Here is a 23020-nt window from a genome sequence, read left to right on the forward strand (position 1 = left end):
GCTTGTATGCAGACTTTGGCAAAACCATGAAATTAGTTATCCATGAACATGTGAGTTTTCCTAATCCACAAAACTGGCACCCACAAAAATAAATGAATCCACAGTAAGTTTGTCTTCTACATCATTTATTTAACATTCTCTAAATGGTCAATGTGATGGTCTAACAGGCACTGGGGAGAATGAACCATCTAAAAATAACAAATATGAGATGTTCACTTTATTGTAAATAAAATCCTCTTGAATACACTAATATATAAAACCAATAACAAAAGTATCACAACTTTATAACAAAATTAGATCTGATCACAAAAAATCAGGTTAAGAAGTTACATAATACAAGTACATATATATATATATGAAGAACAAGCATTGAAAAAATATCACAAGTCAAGATAGGAAAATATTTCTTTGTAGAATTGTTGTAAATCATTCTTTACAAATCAATTAAAGTAAATATATGTGAATAAAACAAGATGTAGGTTTTCAAAGTCAATAAGCCAGCAACCCACACACACAAATAAACCCAAACGACATTTACTTTATTTCTCTTAGAAAAAATGCAACAACTTTAAGGTTACTTATTTGATAAAAAAATATTTATAGAGTTTTAAAAACTGCTTTAACCAATTCAATTAGTAATGAAGAATGATTGTGCTACTAATTAGACATTTTACAACAATATACACATTTACTACCTACAAATATTGCAACCAATGGGTCAATGTCACTGCTTTTGGAGCAGTAAACCAACCCAGTAGTCAGCATTTCACTGTTGACATGAATTATTAATGATATGGTCGTAGTTATAAATTTACAGATTACAAAGCTTTAAAATCTTCAAAATGCTATGGATTTTCTACCCTAGGAATAGATTATCTTAGTTGTAATTGGCATATTTTTTTTTAGTGCTTTGGGACTTAAATGCTCTTCATTTTCATACTTTATTTGGCCTTTTTTGCTTTTTTGATTCAAGCTTGACTAATGGGTACTTTGTACAAAATTGTAGTCCTAGTATCTTATTCTATGATGAGTTTGTTGTATATAAATAGCATAATTACAATTAGTTGGATTCTATTTTTGTGAATTCATAGGTATATCTGAACCACAAATTCCAGAATCTAACAGGAAAACAAAACACCTGAAGTCTTGTATGCACCATTTATCAAAATGGTAAACCAAGTATTAAAAAAAAATGTCCTCATTCAATGAAAATTTAGTACCCAAGAAATAAATGAATAGAGTTAGTATTTATCACAGGAAGTTTCCTATAACACAAATATGACAGGAAACCAAACTTTAGAAAGTTACCCAAAATGGTCAATTGTAATGAGGGTAGAAATTAATTATAATTCCGGGCTAGTGAAGATGTACAAAAAATGTTTCTATAAAAACTGTAGAAATTGTCATCACGGGAAAGATATTCATGGTGATGACTGAAGTACAAAATTTGATTAAAATAAATAAACATGCTATTCAAAAAATTGTGCAACACAACCACTTAAAAAGAATAACATTATTAGAAAAAAGTCTTCAAAAGCTGCAAACTCCAGATATCACACTTTTTAATAAATGCACTTGAGTTCATTAACATAAAGCTCCAGAATCTGATATTCTCATAAATGCACAAGATCTTTAACCATATACATACACATGAGTAGTAACTTTGGCATCAAACTCCAAATATCTACCTTTCTCATAAACAAGCTCTTTCACTTAACATGAGTACTCACAAACATTGAATATAGATATATATGATACAAATTATTTACAAAATACAGATCTTGTTAATCAAGCTGAAGCATAAAATTTTTTGGATTGAGAATATACAATACAAAAATGTGGTACAATCTGCAAACAAACCAACTATGTAAAAAACCTCTAAAACAATAACATAATACACATGTACAATTCATTATAATCCTTCTAAATCAGAATTTTTAAAAGTACCACAAATAGCTTCAGAACAGTAGAACAATAAATAAGTTACATTATTCTCCCCCAACTTAGTAACAAAATGGAGATAAATCATTTTTACACAATAAATACAAGTGTTAAAGTTAAAAGGAATACTGGTGATCATGTGTTGATTTTAGATTTGTTTTTGTATAGTAAAATATCATTATGATTGAGATTTTGTAAATTTCAAGAGCTAAGAAAACATGTGAATTAAGTTCACATTACACCTTTAAAACAACAAGACCTTCTGTGCTTGTAAAAATGTGCTTACATTCATAACATGTAAAACTTACAATACACATTCAATATTTGATAGAAAGTAAACATTGGAAAAACAATATTTATATAATTCTGTAACATTATTATGTAGTCCTTATTTCAGGTACAACAGCAAGTGATAAAATATATAGTACATTTTGTATAGAGACAAAAACAGGAAATACTATAAATACAATGCCCAGTTGTTTAAATATCAAATAGAATCTCCATATTTTGGTAGTGGTGCAGAAATATCATGGTAATTAGGTGGAGCTGTCATTATTATTGGTCCATCTTCAGTTCCTATTTCTGCCATCATAATTGACTCGTAAGCTGGCGGTGGATCTGGTCGTGTACAAGTATTCAGCTGATCATTGGAAGGGGTGTGGATCACTAAAAAGATGAAAATATAAGGTATATAAAAATAAAACCTTGTTTACATAATTTCATGTCCTTAAACAATTATTGTTGCTAAAATTACTTCAATTAATAATATGGGCTATTTTTACAAGTCTTAAAAATGGCCAATTATTTCACATTTTTTTTTATGAATAAACTCATCTGCGGGCACCTTTATTCATGATTGAAGATCGGACTAAAGATAAAGGTGCTAGCATAGAAACAACAAAACCATAGCGGTGGGCTGAGGGGTCAAATACATTATACCCTTAGCCACTTTGTTGCTTGAGATACACCTATTTCATTTAAGTTACAATCTATTTACTGGTCAGAAATTAGTAAAACATTGAAGGTCATACATTCCTGTCCTTTGGTTTTCAGTGGATAATTGATATAACAATTGATGTAATTATTGATAATTGCATTTCAATCTGTATATTTACCTGAGCAAGTCTGCATACACTGTTGAGGTGGCCGTCTTGGCCGTCCTCTAGATATTCTCCATTTTCTTGAGATAAATAGTTTCCCCAATATTATAGCAGTGACTAGTATGATAAGACCACATACTGAAATGACAAAGTAGAATGAGGTTACAAATGTTACTCCAGAGCTCTGTTTAGATTGAAAATGGAATGTTTGTTTATGTTTAGTATGAGGTTACAAATGTTACTCCAGAGCTCTGTTTAGATTGAAAATGGAATGTTTGTTTATGTTTAGTATGAGGTTACAAATGTTACTCCAGAGCTCTGTTTAGATTGAAAATGGAATGTTTGTTTATGTTTAGTATGAGGTTACAAATGTTACTCCAGAGCTCTGTTTGGATTGAAAATGGAATGTTTGTTTATGTTTAGTATGAGGTTACAAATGTTACTCCAGAGCTCTGTTTAGATTGAAAATGGAATGTTTGTTTATGTTTAGTATGAGGTTACAAATGTTACTCCAGAGCTCTGTTTAGATTGAAAATGGAATGTTTGTTCATGTTTGCCATTTGTATATTTTATTTGTGTGAACACTTGTGACAAACATTTAACATTTTCATTTTATGTTTCTCTTGAGTCTTCTAAGCCATCAGTGGTCAAGATGGGAAACCTTTTGATGTAAGCTCCTCAGTCAATGATATTGCATCTTACATGTAGGTCAAGATCAGATATCAAGGTCATGTCCTAAAAATTTGTATGTTGGAATATTCTCTAAAACCTAAAGGTAATAAAAAATTACTGCAAATTCAGCAATTTTGAATCCATCTATTAGTGAAATTTATTTAATAAATTAATTCAAAAAAATTAAGATTAATCATTGTGAATTCAGGAAATGTGGCATACAATGTACAAATAATGCTATAAAATGTACACTTTTTAATAATTATTTTCAATTGATACCAAGTTTCCATACCATGTCATTTGAAATTAAGCGCTAGACATGGTCTCTTGGTCAATTGTTCTCTCTTAAATTAGTTTACATTAAGTTTGTTTTTTTACTTAACCTTACACTTAATTAAGTCTTCACCATTTTTACAGTAGAATCTTACCTATTCCCATTACACATAACATAATAGTTATAGCATATCTTACAGTAGAATCTTACCTATTCCCATTACACATAACATAATAGTTATGGCATATCTTACAGTAGAATCTTACCTATGCCCATTACACATAACATAATAGTTATGGTGTATCCAGATTTGATTTTTACAGTAGAATCTTACCTATGCCCATTACACATAACATGATAGTTATGGCATATCTTACAGTAGAATCTTACCTATGCCCATTACACATAACATGATAGTTATGGCATATCTTACAGTAGAATCTTACCTATGCCCATTACACATAACATGATAGTTATGGCATATCTTACAGTAGAATCTTACCTATGCCCATTACACATAACATGATAGTTATGGCATATCTTACAGTAGAATCTTACCTATGCCCATTACACATAACATGATAGTTATGGCATATCTTACAGTAGAATCTTACCTATGCCCATTACACATAACATGATAGTTATGGCATATCTTACAGTAGAATCTTACCTATGCCCATTACACATAACATGATAGTTATGGCATATCTTACAGTAGAATCTTACCTATGCCCATTACACATAACATGATAGTTATGGCATATCTTACAGTAGAATCTTACCTATGCCCATTACACATAACATGATAGTTATGGCATATCTTACAGTAGAATCTTACCTATGCCCATTACACATAACATGATAGTTATGGCGTATCCAGATTTGACAGCATCACCAATAAACACACCTCCTATAACTAACATTACTAAACCAAACAAAGCAGCACATGAGAAACCAATTACCATTTGTCGAACCAATTTAGGTCCATCATGACCTTCAAGTTTGTCCACTTCATCATTTAGATAACGTTCTCTATATGGCCTGTGTGATGGTCTCACAGACACTGGTGAGAATGAACCATCTCCTGCCATTTTTGTGTTTCAAATGTTTTCAGTTCAACTCATCACCTAAAAATGGAAAATAAATAAAGTGACGAATTATATTTTATTAGCAGTGGTTATATACAAATGTAACTTTCCTTTCCTTTTCAGGTCTATAAAAGTTTTGAAATTTTTACAGCTTACCGGTAGCATATTTAATGTTTCATTATTTCTATTGAAGACCTGTTTTCAGACTAGTACCAAGTTTCAACTAAAGACCATTTGTTTGACAACTATTGTTTTGATGAAATAAGTACTTTATGAGTGGGATGGACAATGTTGAGAGCTATACATTTCTTTTGTGTTATGAATTTATATTTGTACATGAATAATCAGTTGTAACTCATCAAATTTGAAATCATTCAATTTGGATTTAAACAATTTCTCATATTGCCACAATTGTCTGATTAAGTAATGTTTTGAAGTTCAAATAGGTGATGTATATTGCAAGGTTAGTTCAGCTTTCAAGCAGAATTTAAACAAGTGTTTTTGGAATATCAATCTTTCAAGATCTCAGTGGCCTTGTGGTCTAAATAGATCTTAACTGACAACGATTGCAAATTTTCCCTCCAACAATGAAATCTGGCTGCCATGATATAAAATGTAGCCAAAATAAATAACATTAAACAGACAATAAGGCAAATCATTCAATCAATAAATCTCTTGTGTTGAATGGAATACTAGGGTATATTTGTCCTGTTCATTTTATCCTTTGATCTCTTTATTTACATGTACTGATGTTCTTTATTTCAATTCTGTAAAAATTGCATCTATTAAAGTCATGCCTTTTATCTTGAATATATAAATATAAGGTTAAAATACAGTTGACAATCACATCAATAGGCCCCTTCACAGTTAGTTTGGCCATATTGAATAGGGGGCAGATGTTCATAAAATTAAAGGTAAAATTAAAATGGTCTGAAAATACAGGGAAACATCATTTAAATACAGTTGCTTGGAAACATGCATTGAATTTCCCTTAGTATCATACTATTTATATTTCTTTCCAAAATATTTGTCCCTTATTCAATACATAAATCACACAGGTTCCCGTAAACTTTGACATCATAATTCAAAACATTTGACGTCACAATTAAAAAGTGATGATTGTTGCTATAGATGTCAAAAAGGTGATTCCTAATAGATTTAAGGTCAATCAGAGGCAAAATACAGCTAAATACCAAAAGCGTAAATATGTTTATTATGGGGACAAAGTCCCCAATAACAGTAGAAAATTCAATAAAAAAAAAAAAATTAAAAAATCGGGAAAATTTTACAGAAATTTTCATTGTACTAATGAACTCAAAATCGTTCATTTTTTTTTATGTCATGTTTTGAATTCCCACATCTGCACAGAAATCTACAATGTACTTCCTTTTTTCGGTCTCGTTTGCATGAAATTTTTAGTAAAATATATATTTATCAGTCTAGTATAAAATAGGAAGGAACGCAATATCAATTTCATTTTTAATAATTTCTTGGTATGAAAAAACATTACCTTATGATAGCGTTTCTTTGTTTACATTGCATATGACGTCATAACTTAAATAACGTCACAACTTAAATCCTGAACAACAGAACCAAAATCGGAAACGTTACAGTATTTCCGTTTTGAAATTAAGATTTGTTTGAAGTAAAAAAAAATTATAGACTTCGTCACCTTTCACAGGTAATGCCTGCCTCATATAACTGTGGAACATAATAATAACTCTTTTGTTATTGTATGCATAATATTAAATTGGCAGACACGATGAATGAATGCACCTATTAAAGTCACTGAACATCAAATTACAAATTGAAAATTACAACAAAGTTGTTAAATAAATAAAAAAATTTGAACAAGCTGGAAGAAATTAACACTTTTGTAATAATTATTTATCTGTCAGCTCATACACCATAAATCACTAATTTTTAAAATGTATTAAAGGACAGTGAAAGAAGAGACAACTGTTTTATTTACTTTTCATTGTTTATTAAAAAAAAAATGAACCTTCATAATATTTATTTTTTTGTTTGTGTGTTTTTTTATTAGCCTACTTGGTTTTATAAGTCATGATTCTTCTGTTTACATTTTCCCGGAAATGGAAAATAAATACGGCGAGATTGAAAATATGCTTGAAACTTAGTCTATTATAAGGCTTATGTAAAACGTTTTAAAGACCAAAAGATTAATCTATTCGGAGTTTTCTAGATTTTATATTTCTTTAACCCGTACAGTCAAGAGATTTTTATATTACGTCAACTGACAAGTGATTCTTATTCATTACTTCTTGGTGAAAACAGCGTAGAACGCAATATAACATTATTTGAAAAGAAATAATGTCATTGAACACAGCACATGCCCATGGAGGCGTTTTGATATATGCTGGCGAACGGTATATTGACCTACAGTAAACAAGAATAGAATTGCAATCATATTTTTTTTTATGAAATTCAGAAAACAGTTTATTGAATTGTATTCTATATTATACACCAAGGCAAAGATAAAGGGGCAATCATAATCATAAGTCAAATAAAAAACCCACATTTCTTCTTCTTCTTCATCTGCGGGACTACCTGTGGTGACATTACATATCTAGTCCCCTAAGGCTATATACAGTATTTACAATAAAATCAGGTTTTTACGGTTAAAATTATGTACAATCGTTCAGTCTGGTATTAATGTGTTGTCTGTAGCCCTGAGCGGATATCTTCAACTGATACCGCTTCAGCAACCCTGGCAGGTAATGTATTCCATTCCATGATTGTTCATGGAAAGAAGGAGTTCCTGTAGACATCACTGGTGACTCTGTTGGTAAAACTTGTGTCCTCCACGAGTTCTACTGTGGCCACCTTTGAGGTAAGTACTCTGGTTGATGTCTATCAGCTCATTCTGGATATGATAGAGCATGCATAGCCTGTTGTCACAGCGTCTTGTCTGTAATGTGTCCCATTTTAGGTCCTCTAACATTGTAGTGACACACCCTGGTGTGCATGATGTGTAGTCATTACAGACAAATCTAGCAGCTCTCTTTCTGTATGAGTTCTAGTGTGTTGATGCTTGCTTGGTTGGTTGGGTCCAATATAGTAGAAGCATACTCTATGACAGGTCGCATGAGTGTTGTATAGCCAGCAGCCTTTACTTTCCTTGTACATTCTTTTAGGTTTCGTTTAACAAACCCAAGTGTTTGGTTACCCTTTGCTGTAACACTATTGATATGTTTGTTCCATAGAGATTGTTTGATATTGAAACTCCCAAGTACTTGGCACTATCAACTGGTTCGAGTATGTGTCCATGTAGAGTGTATTGGTATTGTATATTCACAATGTGGGTTGGTGGTTTAGTGCTTAAGACCAATGGCTACAGTGCTGAAGGCCCAGGTTCGATCCTGACTTGGTGCGCTGGAAATTTAAATACATGACAGTGTTCTCCCCAGAAATTTTGGATAGCATCACATTTGGCGTAAAAAATAATTTGTATTTTTTTCAATGTAATTTGTCGCATCGTGGTAATGCTCCAGTATTTCCTTTGTTATATACTTTATTGTTTATTACAAAATGTATTATATTGTTTGTATGCTATAGGCCCTTTTTTGGTGAATACAATATTCTATTCTACCCTTTCCTTTGTATCTATATTGTTGAATTCATAACTGAGAATACAATTAAACTAAAACCATGATAACAGTATTTTCAGTTTATGTTTTCTTTATTCATTTATAGTTCCAGAATTATCTTTTTCCTCTTGGGCTAAATAAAAATATATGTGTACAGAAACAATTGCACTAAATGTGTAGGAAAAAAACACTGGTTCTTATAATAAAAAAAAAAAAGGAAAGAGAAAGTATCATATAGCAATAAAATTTAAATTAAAAAACTTTCTTTATCATGTCTATCAAATATATTGGTTCATGGTCCCAGTTGTTTCTTTTTATCAAAATGATATATATATATTTTTCACAAAGTTATCTAATAAATAGTCTGTTAATGCTTAGTTTTCTCGTTAGGTATTGTTTTCTGTCTACTGTGCCATTTGTGGATATGTAGTTATAATCGTAAAATGCGGATTTTTGTCATATCTGGTCCGATTCCGATCAGTAGTTTACACTAAAATATTAAATGGCTGCCGAAAGCAATGAAAAATACGAAATTCTAATATGACGTGCTTCTTTCGCTTTGTAAACAACACCGTGATAAAATTCTCGATATATCTATACTTAGCGCAGACTCCAAGATGTACATAAATGGCTGTTTAAATATGCCTCCCACGTAAATCCACATGTATCGTAACCTAAGGTAAACGGTTGTGGATTTCGCTGTGTCAACAATTACAATTGAATAAAAACCCTACAGAACATTTATTCTGATTCTGACGCATAACAAAAAGAATTTACACATTTAGAGAACGGAAAAATAGACAAAAACAAAATAAATTAAAATTCCGCGAAATTCCAGTAATGATTTTGGCGCATTAACGTCATTTCAAAACATGACGTCATACAAATGAAAACGTCAAAGCTGAAGGTTTTTCTATTGCGTCATGATGAGAGGGGTGATTTCAACCTCCAAAACAAATCTCTGGTAACCATAGCAAAGTTTAAACTAAAAATTAATGATTAATTTTGGTGGCTTCAGAATTGTCGAAGTAGTCCAGACTTTTACCAAGAGATCAGATATCTCTACTGTTTGTCTGTTCCCCAAAATTCCATTAAAAACCAGGGGTGAACTCAAGATCTTTGAATGATCAACAGTTCCTGCTCCACTAAAGGTGTCCGTTTTGTTACTCAACTTAGTGATCAGTCACATTTACATTTGGTAATTAATTAAATGCATATGTCATAAACAAGAGACCTGAAATGCCCATATTTACAGACAGATCATGCAGATTCTGGACGACATACCATAAGTTATCATGGTTATTATAATGCATTTATCATACATGTATATGTCCTTAAACATGTTAAACCTTCTAACAGATATCTAAACCTACATGTAGCAAAACAAGGACAGAATACTTAAAGGGTGTAAATAAGATTACAGAATAAGAATAAGAATTTTATTAGTATAAAATCCAAACAATAGAATTGTTACTAAAATACAAAACAAAAATGTGACAAGCAATTTTACCAATAATTTTACATAAAAAACTTCTGATTTAGAAATATTTTATTATATACATTGCAGGATTTTACTATATTGTGATGGAGTGGAGATGGGATTTGATGGGGTCAAACTACCACATTTTAAAGGCAACAAAAAAGGAACAGTTTATTTAACCACTCACAGAGTAAGTATAACATTTGAAATAAGGCTGAGGAGTCATTTTAAAAGTGGTATGGTGTACATGTACTATCATTATCACCCATCAAAAAAGGATTTTATTCTTTTTCTGTTCAGTAATCCAAATAAACACTAAATAAAGCCATTGTCTGATCTTCAATAATGCAATTTCCAAAAGTATAACATTGATGGTAAGGAGTTTCTCAGCAGAACTTGTAGTCTTGATCTTGATAATACCACTTGTGTCCATTTTACCTTTTCCATGTCTTATGGACTTGAACTCCACATTAAATTAACTGATAACAATAAGGTTTTATATATAGTACGGCTATATGGACTGTGTCTTCTATTTATTTTTTGTCATACATATTTCTTTTTTTTTTGTTTGGTGTTGGTGATTTGTGTGGTCTGTTCACTCTGGTGTACATGCTAATACTATTGGTATTTCCTGGTGATTTGTGTGGTCTGTTCTCTCTGCTGTACAGGCTAATACTATTAGTATTTCCTGGTGATTTGTGTGGTCTGTTCACTCTGTTGTACAGGCTAATACTATTGGTATTTTCTGGTGATTTGTGTGATCTGTTCACTCTGCTGTACAGGCTAATACTATTGGTATTTCCTGGTGATTTGTGTGATCTGTTCACTCTGTTGTACAGGCTAATACTATTGGTATTTCCTGGTGATTTGTGTGGTCTGTTCACTCTGCTGTACATGCTAATACTATTGGTATTTCCTGGTGATTTGTGTGATCTGTTCACTCTGTTGTACATGCTAATACTATTGGTATTTCCTGGTGATTTGTGTGGTCTGTTCTCTCTGGTGTACATGCTAATACTATTGGTATTGGTGATTTGTGTGGTCTGTTCACTCTGTTGTACATGCTAATACTATTGGTATTTCCTGGTGATTTGTGTGGTCTGTTCACTCTGGTGTACAGGCTAATACTATTGGTATTGGTGATTTGTGTGGTCTGTTCACTCTGTTGTACATGCTAATACTATTGGTATTTCCTGGTGATTTGTGTGGTCTGTTCTCTCTGGTGTACAGGCTAATACTATTGGTATTGGTGATTTGTGTGGTCTGTTCACTCTGCTGTACATGCTAATACTATTGGTATTTCCTGGTGATTTGTGTGGTCTGTTCACTCTGGTGTACATGCTAATACTATTGGTATTTCCTGGTGATTTGTGTGATCTGTTCACTCTGTTGTACAGGCTAATACTATTGGTATTTCCTGGTGATTTGTGTGGTCTGTTCTCTCTGGTGTACATGCTTATACTATTGGTATTGGTGATTTGTGTGGTCTGTTCACTCTGTTGTACATGCTAATACTATTGGTATTTCCTGGTGATTTGTGTGGTCTGTTCTCTCTGGTGTACAGGCTAATACTATTGGTATTTCCTGGTGATTTGTGTGGTCTGTTCACTCTGTTGTACATGCTAATACTATTGGTATTTCCTGGTGATTTGTGTGGTCTGTTCACTCTGTTGTACATGCTAATACTATTGGTATTGGTGATTTGTGTGGTCTGTTCACTCTGCTGTACAGGCTAATACTATTGGTATTTCCTGGTGATTTGTGTGGTCTGTTCAATCTGTTGTACAGGCTAATACTATTGGTATTTCCTGGTGATTTGTGTGGTCTGTTCACTCTGTTGTACAGACTAATACTATTGGTATTTCCTGGTGATTTGTGTGATCTGTTCACTCTGTTGTATAGGCTAATACTATTGGTATTTCCTGGTGATTTGTGTGATCTGTTCACTCTGGTGGACAGGCTAATACTATTGGTATTTCCTGGTGATTTGTGTGGTCTGTTCACTCTGTTGTACAGGCTAATACTATTGGTATTTCCTGGTGATTTGTGTGGTCTGTTCACTCTGCTGTACAGGCTTATACTATTAGTATTTCCTGGTGATTTGTGTGGTCTGTTCACTCTGGTGTACAGGCTTATACTATTGGTATTTCCTGGTGATTTGTGTGGTCTGTTCACTTTGGTGTACAGGCTAATACTATTGGTATTTCCTGGTGATTTGTGTGGTCTGTTCACTCTGTTGTACAGGCTAATACTATTGGTATTTCCTGGTGATTTGTGTGATCTGTTCACTCTGTTGTACAGGCTAATACTATTGGTATTTCCTGGTGATTTGTGTGGTCTGTTCACTTTGGTGTACAGGCTAATACTATTGGTATTTCCTGGTGATTTGTGTGGTCTGTTCACTCTGGTGTACAGGCTAATACTATTGGCATTTCCTGGTGATTTGTGTGATCTGTTCACTCTGGTGTACAGGCTAATACTATTGGTATTTCCTGGTGATTTGTGTGGTCTGTTCACTCTGTTGTACAGGCTAATACTATTGGTATTTCCTGGTGATTTGTGTGATCTGTTCACTCTGCTGTACAGGCTAATACTATTGGTATTGGTGATTTGTGTGATCTGTTCACTCTGTTGTACATGCTAATACTATTGGTATTTCCTGGTGATTTGTGTGGTCTGTTCACTCTGCTGTACATGCTAATACTATTGGTATTTCCTGGTGATTTGTGTGGTCTGTTCACTCTGGTGTACAGGCTAATACTATTGGTATCGGTGATTTGTGTGATCTGTTCACTCTGTTGATTAGGCTAATACTATTGGTATTTCCTGGTGATTTGTGTGATCTGTTCACTCTAGTGTACAGGCTAATACTATTGGTATTTCCTGGTGATTTGTGTGGTCTGTTCACTCTGTTGTACAGGCTAATACTATTGGTATTTCCTGGTGATTTGTGTGGTCTGTTCACTCTGCTGTACAGGCTAGTACTATTGGTGTTGGTGATTTGTGTGGTCTGTTCACTCTGCTGTACAGGCTAATACTATTGGTATTTCCTGGTGATTTGTGTGATCTGTTCACTCTGGTGTACAGGCTAATACTATTAGTATTTCCTGGTGATTTGTGTGGTCTGTTCACTCTGGTGTACAGGCTAATACTATTGGTATTTCCTGGTGATTTGTGTGGTCTGTTCACTCTGCTGTACAGGCTAATACTATTGGTATTTCCTGGTGATTTGTGTGATCTGTTCACTCTGGTGTACAGGCTAATACTATTAGTATTTCCTGGTGATTTGTGTGGTCTGTTCACTCTAGTGTACAGGCTAATACTATTGGTATTTCCTGGTGATTTGTGTGGTCTGTTCACTCTGCTGTACAGGCTAATACTATTAGTATTTCCTTGTGATTTGTGTGGTCTGTTCACTCTGCTGTACAGGCTTATACTATTAGTATTTCCTGGTGATTTGTGTGGTCTGTTCACTCTGGTGTACAGGCTAATACTATTGGTATCGGTGATTTGTGTGGTCTGTTCACTCTGCTGTACAGGCTAATACTATTGGTATTTCCTGGTGATTTGTGTGATCTGTTCTCTCTAGTGTACAGGCTAATACTATTGGTATTTCCTGGTGATTTGTGTGATCTGTTCTCTCTAGTGTACAGGCTAATACTATTGGTATTTCCTGGTGATTTGTGTGGTCTGTTCACTCTGTTGTACAGGCTAATACTATTGGTATTTCCTGGTGATTTGTGTGATCTGTTCACTCTTCTGTACAGGCTTATACTATTAGTATTTCCTGGTGATTTGTGTGGTCTGTTCACTCTGGTGTACAGGCTAATACTATTGGTATTTCCTGGTGATTTGTGTGGTCTGTTCACTCTGTTGTACAGGCTAATACTATTGGTATTTCCTGGTGATTTGTGTGGTCTGTTCACTCTATTGTACAGGCTAATACTATTGGTATTGGTGATTTGTGTGGTCTGTTAACTCTGGTGTACAGGCTAATACTATTGGTATTTCCTGGTGATTTGTGTGGTCTGTTCACTATGTTGTACAGGCTAATACTATCGGTATTGGTGATTTGTGTGATCTGTTCACTCTGTTGTACAGGCTAATACTATTGGTATTTCCTGGTGATTTGTGGGATCTGTTCACTCTGCTGTACAGGCTAGTACTATTGGTATTTCCTGGTGATTTGTGTGGTCTGTTCACTCTGTTGTACAGGCTAATACTATTGGTATCGGTGATTTGTGTGGTCTGTTCACTCTGGTGTACAGGCTAATACTATTGGTATTTCCTGGTGATTTGTGTGGTCTGTTCACTCTGTTGTACAGGCTAAAACTATTGGTATTTCCTGGTGATTTGTGTGGTCTGTTCACTCTGTTGTACAGGCTAATACTATTGGTATTTCCTGGTGATTTGTGTGGTCTGTTCATTCTGTTGTACAGGCTAATACTATTGGTATTTCCTGGTGATTTGTGTGGTCTGTTCACTCTGCTGTACAGGCTAATACTATTGGTATTTCCTGGTGATTTGTGTGATCTGTTCACTCTGGTGTACAGGCTAATACTGTTGGTATCGGTGATTTGTGTGGTCTGTTCACTCTGGTGTACAGGCTAATACTATTGGTATTTCCTGTTTTTCTTTTACAGTTTTATTATTTGGTAAATAACTTTTCAAATATTCAAAAATCGTACAGGCCATTTATAGATGCTTTTGTTTTAGGTTTGTTTCTTTATGATTTTAGGTGATTTTTAACAACAACAGTTCATCAGACATGTTGAAATCCTTCAGTATACCATTTATGTGTATGAGGGAGGTGGAGCTAGAACAACCTATATTTGGTGCCAATTATATAAAAGGCAAAGTTAATGCAGAACAGGGAGGTAGGTATCAATGTGATGTTCAGTTCAAAGGTTAAATGGGTTTTTCAAATTATTCATTAATGTATTGCAAGTATGAAAGAAGTTGTAATTATATATATGTAGGACTCAAATCTATGGCGGGTTCCAAATCTATGGCAGATTCCTAATCTATGGCAAGTGTGACGTTACAAACGTCAAACAAATCAAATCTATGGCAATTTTTTGTTTTCTCCAAATCTATGGCAGATCTTTTTCATAGCGTCACAATTGAATAACGCCATATTACATCGTCCCCGCCGCTTAGATTTGAACACCATTCCAGATGAATGTATTTCCCTCTTTAACAATTTGCTGGTGGTTTAAAGGAAGTTGAGACCTTTTATTAGAAAGAGGGTCAAAATGTGCTGCACCAGCCAAAGCCCACAATGAATAGGGACACCGCTGTTTTCAGTACCGGAGATTTTAGAAAAGAAAAAATGTATTAACAATGAAATGATATTATGTGAAAGTTCAAACTGTTCATTTTCATCTATCCTTTTTTAGCTCACCTGGCCGAAAGGCCAAGTGAGCTTTTCTCATCACTTGGCGTCCGTCATCGTCGTCCGTCGTCGTTCTGCGTTAATTTTTACAAAAATCTTCTCCTCTGAAACTACTGGGCCAAATTTAACCAAACTTGGCCACAATCATCATTGGGGTATCTAATTTAGAAAATGTGTCCGGTGCCTCGCCCAACCAACCAAGATGGCCGCCATGGCTAAAAATAAAACATAGGGGTAAAATGCAGTTTTTGGCTTATAACTCAAAAACCAAAGCATTTAGAGCAAATCTGACATGGGGTAATATTGTTCATCAGGTCAAGATCTATCTGCCCTGAAATTTTCAGATGAATTGGACATTCCGTTGTTGGGTTGCTGCCCCTAAAATGGTAATTTTAAGGAAATTTTGCTGTTTTTGGTTATTATCTTGAATATTATTATAGATAGAGTTAAACTGTAAACAGCAATAATGTTCAGCAAAGTAAGATCTACAAATAAGTCAACATGACCAAAATGGTCAGTTGACCACTTTAGGAGTTATTGCCCTTTATAGTAAATTTTTAACCATTTTTCGTAAATCTTAGTAATCTTTTAGAAAAATCTTCTCCTCTGAAACTACTGGGCCAAATTAAACCAAACTTGGCCATAATCATCATTGGGGTATTTAGTTTAAAAAATGTGTCCGATGACCCGGCCAACCAACCAAGATGGCCGCCATGGCTAAAAATAAACATAGGGGTAAAATGCAGTTTTTGGCTTATAACTCAAAAACAAAGCATTAAGAGCAAATCTGACACGGGTAAAATTGTTTATCAGGTCAAGATCTATCTGCCCTGAAATTTTCAGATGAATCGGACATTCCGTTGTTGGGTTGCTGCCCCTGAAATGGTAATTTTAAGGAAATTTTGCTGTTTTTGGTTATTATCTTGAATATTATTATAGATAGAGATAAACTATAAACAGCAATAATGTTCAGCAAAGTAAGATCTACAAATAAGTCAACATGACCAAAATGGTCAGTTGACCACTTTAGGAGTTATTGCCCTTTATAGTCATTTTTTAACCATTTTTCGTAAATCTTAGTAATCTTTTAGAAAAATCTTCTCCTCTGAAACTGCTGGGCCAAATTTAACCAAACTTAGCCATAATCATCATTGGGGTATCTAGTTAAAAAAATATGTCCGGTAACTCGGCCAACAAACCAAGATGGCCGCCATGGCTAAAAATAGAACATGGGGGTAAAATGCAGTTTTTGGCTTATAACTCAAAAACCAAAGCATTAAGAGCAAATCTGACAGGAAGTAAAATTGTTCATCAGGTCAAGATCTATCTGCCCTGAAATTTTCAGATGAATCAGACATTCCGTTGTTGGGTTGCTGCCCCTGAAATGGTAATTTTAAGGAAATTTTGCTGTTTTTGGTTATTATCTTGAATATTATTATAGATAGAGATAAACTATAAACAGCAATAATGTTCAGCAAAGTAAGATCTACAAATAAGTCAACATGACCAAAATGGTCAGTTGACCACTTTAGGAGTTATTGCCCTTCATAGTCAATTTTTAACAATTTTTCTTAAAATTTGAAGATTTTCAATAACATTTTCCACAGAAAGTACTGTTATAGATAGAGATAATTGTAAGCAGCAAGAATGTTTAGTAAGGTAAGATCTACAAACACATCACCATCACCAAAACACAATTTTGTCATGAATCCATCTGTGTCCATTGTTTAATATTCACATAGACCAAGGTGAGCGACACAGGCTCTTTAGAGCCTCTAGTTTATATATATAAAACCTACCTTCTTGTTTGTTACGGGACTTACTAGTTAGTTTAATGAATGGGTTAAACAGGTACCATGCACAGATTAAAACATGTTTATTTTTTTACGGGGCTCATCATTTCAATCTCTAAGTCTAGTAGTAAGTTATATGAATTCATCATTTACGAAATTTTTTAGTTGACCATTATGGAATGTTTATTCACAAATGTTTATAGACATGCTCCCGTCGTCGTATATTTCCACTTGTTTAAGACCAGTCATTGGTTGTATATGTACTGTATTGTTTTCCTATTTGCACAAAATTTGCCATTTATTTGAAAACAAAAAAATTCCGCCATAGATTAGGAAATTTCAAAACCTGCCATAGATTAGGATTGTTAAAAATCTGCCATAGATTTGGGATGGCATGACGTCACATTTGCCATAGATTAGGAATCTGCCATAGATTTGGAACCCACCATAGATTTGAGTCCTACATATATAAGGTAACCTTTTCTTGTTAAACAGAAACACTAATTTAAAGTTTCTAAGAGATATTGTTTTGATCCCAGAAGCAGATATGGGTCTGATTACTTTCAATGTAATTGATTAAATTACAATTTCTTTGTCATTTGTAGGATTGTGTCAGACACTTTCAAAATTTGATAATAACATGTCACAAAGTCAAGTTTTATCTTTTGTATGTGTCAGTTTCTATTTCTATAAACCATAAATCAAATTGAATATAACCATACTTGCTTGAAATTGAAAAACAACAACAATATAACATTTTTTAAATCTCTATAGGTAATTGGGAAGGTCAAGCAAAGATCAAGTTATGGTTCAACAATGGAGGTGCAATAGAATTTGGACAAGCTATGTTGAAAGCTGGACAATTAGGTAAGATAAAAAGGGTGGTACCTTTTTTTCATGTCTAAGATTTGGGACAACCTGTATAGAGTACAAACTGTGCAGGATAGTTCTGTTTGTCAAAGGGAGATAAATGCGTGAAATGATGCTGAGGTAGACAAGCTGTGTGAATGCTGGGAGCATTAGTTAAAAGTGCAGGACAGGACATTTCTGTATGAATAGGTATAATGCTGCTGAGTTAGAAAAAGCTGTGTGAAGCCTGCAATCAATCGTTCCAAGTGTAGGATAGGACAGTTCTGTTTGTCAAAGGGAGATAAATGTGTAATGATCTGTTGTTTATAAAAGATTTGAATTTGAAAAAAAAACAACAAAGAACAGCAATACTTTTTCTTCATTAAATAATTATGAGAAACCAACAAGTTGCTTACTGTTGATTGATTTTATTTCGTGGTTTTGCCAAAGTCTACATATGTTCATTAAGAAAATTAGTATTTCATTTTAAATTCGTGATTCCCTTGTACCCATGAAATCTACAAAAATTGGTATCAACGAATAATAATGAATCCACAATATATCTATAGATATCATTAGATCTCTAATGGACAGTTGTCTCATTGGTAGTCATACCACATCTCCTTCGTTTATAACTATAATATGTAACAATTTCTTTTCAGCATCAAGGAATAGAGTACAACAACCTCCACCATATATGCCACCCCAGGGCAATTTTTACCAAGCCCCACCCCCATCATATTCACCCCCACAGAACGGATATTATGATTGGGTGCCCTACCAGACATTCCCAACAGCTCCACCACGTAAGTATTGGTATTCTAGAGCTCTCTCTTCACCATAACAGAAAGCAGAACTCTATTGAATGCTGTACCATCTATAGCTCAAAATGAAGTTGATATTATGCTGTATTAATTCTTTCCTCCTGTTTCATGACCTAACTACTTTTAATAAGTAATCATACATTCTACTATCTGATACTTTAATGATCAATGGCATACAATAGATAATTTTTGGAATTCTGTTACTACAATCATTCGTTATATTAATAAAACTAAGTAAATGTTTTGCTAAAGACAAAGAGTTAGCAAATAATTTTCTATGATACAAGCAAATTTAATTTAAAATATAGCTCCAACTTTATAAATGAATAATGTGACATGGGATAAATATCATTTTCATTCAAATTACAATAGTGAAAAATGATATTTTATTTTAGCGGAGTATGTGTATATGACTGAGGCTCCCCCACCCTATCCAGGAGTTGACCCAAGTGCACCACCACCTCAACCATACCAAGCCAATGGATACGGTTCAGGTATATATAATTAACAAAATGCAATAGTTCTAATTCTGTTTTAATTATGAGAAACATGATCTACTATAATGTTCTTTTATTATAATGGTCAATGTAAAAATTCACGTTTGTGAAGTGGATTTGATGTTTATACTCTAATTATAAGTAGCCTGTCAATACTAAAGTTGTAAGTTCCAACATGGCTTGTGCAGGTATGCTTGACTCCTAGCTTAGTGGACTCAGAAAAAAGGTTTTCCAGCCAAAAGTTCGCGGTTCTCTTTGTGAACTTTGGCTTTCACCAATAAAAACTGACCACCATGATAAAGCAAAGTGTGCTGAAAGTGGCGTTAACTACCTACAATCAATCAATCAATCTTATTATTTCAATGAATTTATGTAACTGTTTTTTGCAAATTAGATTAAAGATTATAGGGACACAGAAAACTTTTTTTTCACCTTTACTTGAAACTGATTAAAACATATTTTGTAATATTTTAAAGTTAAGGACAGACGTTATTATCTCCCCTGTGAGTCATGTTCATCTGGAATAGGGAGAGTAATAAAAGGCCTAAAATTGTAAGCTATGCTCATAGAATTCTAGCTTTACAATTTATAACACATACTTATATCCATTTAGCATTTAACATTTTTTCCCCTTATATTTACAGATGAGAAAGCAAGAGAGGCTGCTGCCAGTGCTTATTATAATCCCAATGTACCACACAATGTACACATGGTAACACCGCCATCATGTCCGCCTTCTTATGATGATGCCACCAAGAAATATAACTAACATTAACTTCAACATTCTCCTGTAAACACGCCACACAATGTATAAGGTTAATTTTCTTCAGAAATGGAACAAAACAAAAAAAATTGAACCATAAAACTCTCAAGGTTTCAAAATGAATAAGTAATTTCATTAAAATGAATACTGTGGATTCATTTATATTCAAATGTTACCAATTTTTCATGGATTTCGTGGGTACAGGGGAAATATTCTACGAATTGCCAATTTTCTGAATGAATGTATGCAGACTTTGCCAAAACCACAAAATTAATTATCACAAATATGCAAGTTTTACTGAAACCATGAAAATTGGTACCCACAAAAATAAATGAACCCACAGTATGATGTACAGATAAGAGAAGTTATAGTTTTTGTTCATTTAATTCATAAAAAAAAACTGAAGGATTATAGGTGGTGGCGGATCTGAAGTCCATAAATTCTTGTGTTTCCTTATTTTTCTGTGAATTGCTATATTCAATCAGATTTATAATACCGGGTAAGCCAATTTTTTTTTTTGTTAAATCCAAAATTTTTAAACACCTGAATATTTAAATTGACATCAGACACAATAACACTTTAGTTCATTATTTACTTCATGTTGTTAATTCACCATAAGATATTGTTAGTGTATTTATACAGTATAACTTGTGTAGTCCTCTCCTTGTTTTTCTAAATGTCTGCAACCTAGTTATCAATCATGGATAGAGAAATATGTGATATTAATATGTACGGTATTGCATTTATAGTCAATTCTATTGTGCTGTGATGGTATCAGACGTATTTTTGGAGAGGACTTTTCTGTTTTGAATTAACTTGTTAAATTATTAGTCTGGACGATAATTTATTTGTTATAGATATGCTATTGTTGTTAATGGATGGTTATTGTATATAGTTTTATATTTGTTCATTTACATGCAGTCAATGCCTTTTTCGTTCACTTGTTACATTTTGACTGAAAGTGAAGGATAATCTTTTATGTCTTACCTACTATTTCACAATTAAAAACATTCCATGTACTTATCTCCAAGTTAATAAAGTATGTACTTTGGATTCATTTTTATATGACCGCAAAATAGAAACATAATGTTTATGACCATAAAAGGAAGGTTGGGATGGTTTTGGGAGTTTGGTCCCAACAGTTTAGGAATGAGGGGCAAAATGTACCCAAATAAGCAATTTTCTCGGTTTTTGCACAATAACTTTAGTATAAGTATATAGAAATCTATGAAATTTTAACACAAGGTTTATGACCACAAACGGAAGGTTGGGATTGATTTTGGGAGTTTTGGTCCCAACAGTTTAGGAATTAGGGGCCAAAAGGGTCCAAAATTAAACTTTGTTTGATTTCAACAAAAATTAAATTCTTGGGGTTCTTTGATATGCCAAATCTAACTGTGTATTTAGATTCTTAATTTTTGGTCCTGTTTTCAAATTGGTCAACATTAAGGTCCAAAGGGTCCAAAATTAAACTTAGTTTGATTTTAACAAAAATTAAATTCTTGGGGTTCTTTGATATGCTGAATCTAAACACGTACTTAGATTTTTGATTATGGGCCCAGTTTTCAAGTTGGTCCAAATCGGGGTCCAAAATAAAATTTAGTTTGATTTCAACAAAAATTGAATAAATGGGGTTCTTCAATATGCTGAATCTAACCATATATTTAGATTTTTAATATTTGGGCCCGGTTATCAAGTTGGTCCACATTGAGGTCTAAAGGGTCTAAAATTGAACATTATTTGATTTCATCAAAAATTGAATTCTTGGGGTTCTATGATATGCTGAATCTAACCATGTATTTAGATTTTTGATATTGGACCATAATAGGTAAATGTCCAATTTAAAATTTTTAAGTTTTTAAGTTTAAGTTCTTAGACCACATTCATTCTTTTTCAGAAACCTATGATGTGTCAACTATTTAATCGCAATCCAAATTCAGAGCTGTATCAAGCTTAAATGTTGTGTCCATACTTGCCCCAACTGTTCAGGGTTTGACCTCTGCGGTCGTATAAAGCTTCACCATGCGGAGCATCTGGTTATTCGTTGGATACAAATTTTCGTGGATTTCGTTGGTACAGGTAAACCACGAAATTAAATGTTCAAAGAATGACAAATTTTCTTAGGCTTGTATGTAGACATTGGCAAAACCACGAAATTTAATATCCATGAAGAAACAAGTTTTCCTTTATCCACGAAAATTGATACCCACGAAAAAATAAATAAATCCATATAATTGAATTAATTGTTTAAACTTTTTAAATATCATCACAATACCAGTTTAGTGATGTATCATATTAACATTCTTTGACAGCTAAGATTAAGCAAACATAAAAAAGATAAAACAATAACTTATATTGGTTTGAAAACATTAATATCTGTAAGCAGGTTTTTTTTCCTTTGAACATTTATAATGTTTATGAACACTTGTAATGTATTGAAGGGTGAAATTTGTTGTAATTTCATTCTGTGTAATGTATCATGAATAATAAAAATATAAAACAAAAGTTGTATTATGTTAGACATAGATATTATTATCCAGCAGCGGCCGCATAAACAATTTGTTTTTAGCAAAATATTGCAGAGAGTAGATAATCTGGATTCTTCTTTTCTTGTATGCAAAGAACTCAGTTATGTTACCAAGTTTTCATCAATCATATGTTCATTGTCCTTGAACTCTTTTCATAGTTCAGTGACTGATTATTGTGTGATGTGAATTTCACTTATTATAGAGTAAT

At 33.2% G+C, this 23020-nt stretch overlaps 2 protein-coding genes across 2 annotated transcripts; one reads left to right on the top strand and one right to left on the bottom strand.

Moving 5' to 3' along the window:
• Positions 1-202: 202 nt before the first annotated feature.
• LOC143046170 (uncharacterized) lies at positions 203-7182 on the bottom strand. Its single transcript, XM_076219211.1, has 4 exons — positions 7125-7182; positions 4826-5114; positions 3057-3179; positions 203-2607 (listed from the first exon to the last, which is right to left on the bottom strand). The coding sequence occupies exons 2-4, from the start codon at positions 5076-5078 to the stop codon at positions 2429-2431; spliced, it is 555 nt and encodes a 184-aa protein (XP_076075326.1). The 5' UTR covers positions 5079-5114; positions 7125-7182; the 3' UTR covers positions 203-2428.
• A 120-nt stretch (positions 7183-7302) lies between these two features.
• Positions 7303-22789, top strand: LOC143046174 (WW domain-binding protein 2-like). The gene is made up of 7 exons (XM_076219216.1): positions 7303-7462; positions 10251-10353; positions 14902-15040; positions 18126-18218; positions 18863-19006; positions 19420-19518; positions 20166-22789. Exons 1-7 carry the CDS (start codon positions 7407-7409, stop codon positions 20288-20290), a joined length of 759 nt encoding a protein of 252 aa, XP_076075331.1. The 5' UTR covers positions 7303-7406; the 3' UTR covers positions 20291-22789.
• The last annotated feature ends 231 nt before the right edge of the window (positions 22790-23020 follow it).

The sequence above is a fragment of the Mytilus galloprovincialis genome, chromosome 9, assembly GCF_965363235.1.
Source record: "Mytilus galloprovincialis chromosome 9, xbMytGall1.hap1.1, whole genome shotgun sequence".
NCBI lineage: Eukaryota > Metazoa > Mollusca > Bivalvia > Mytilida > Mytilidae > Mytilus > Mytilus galloprovincialis.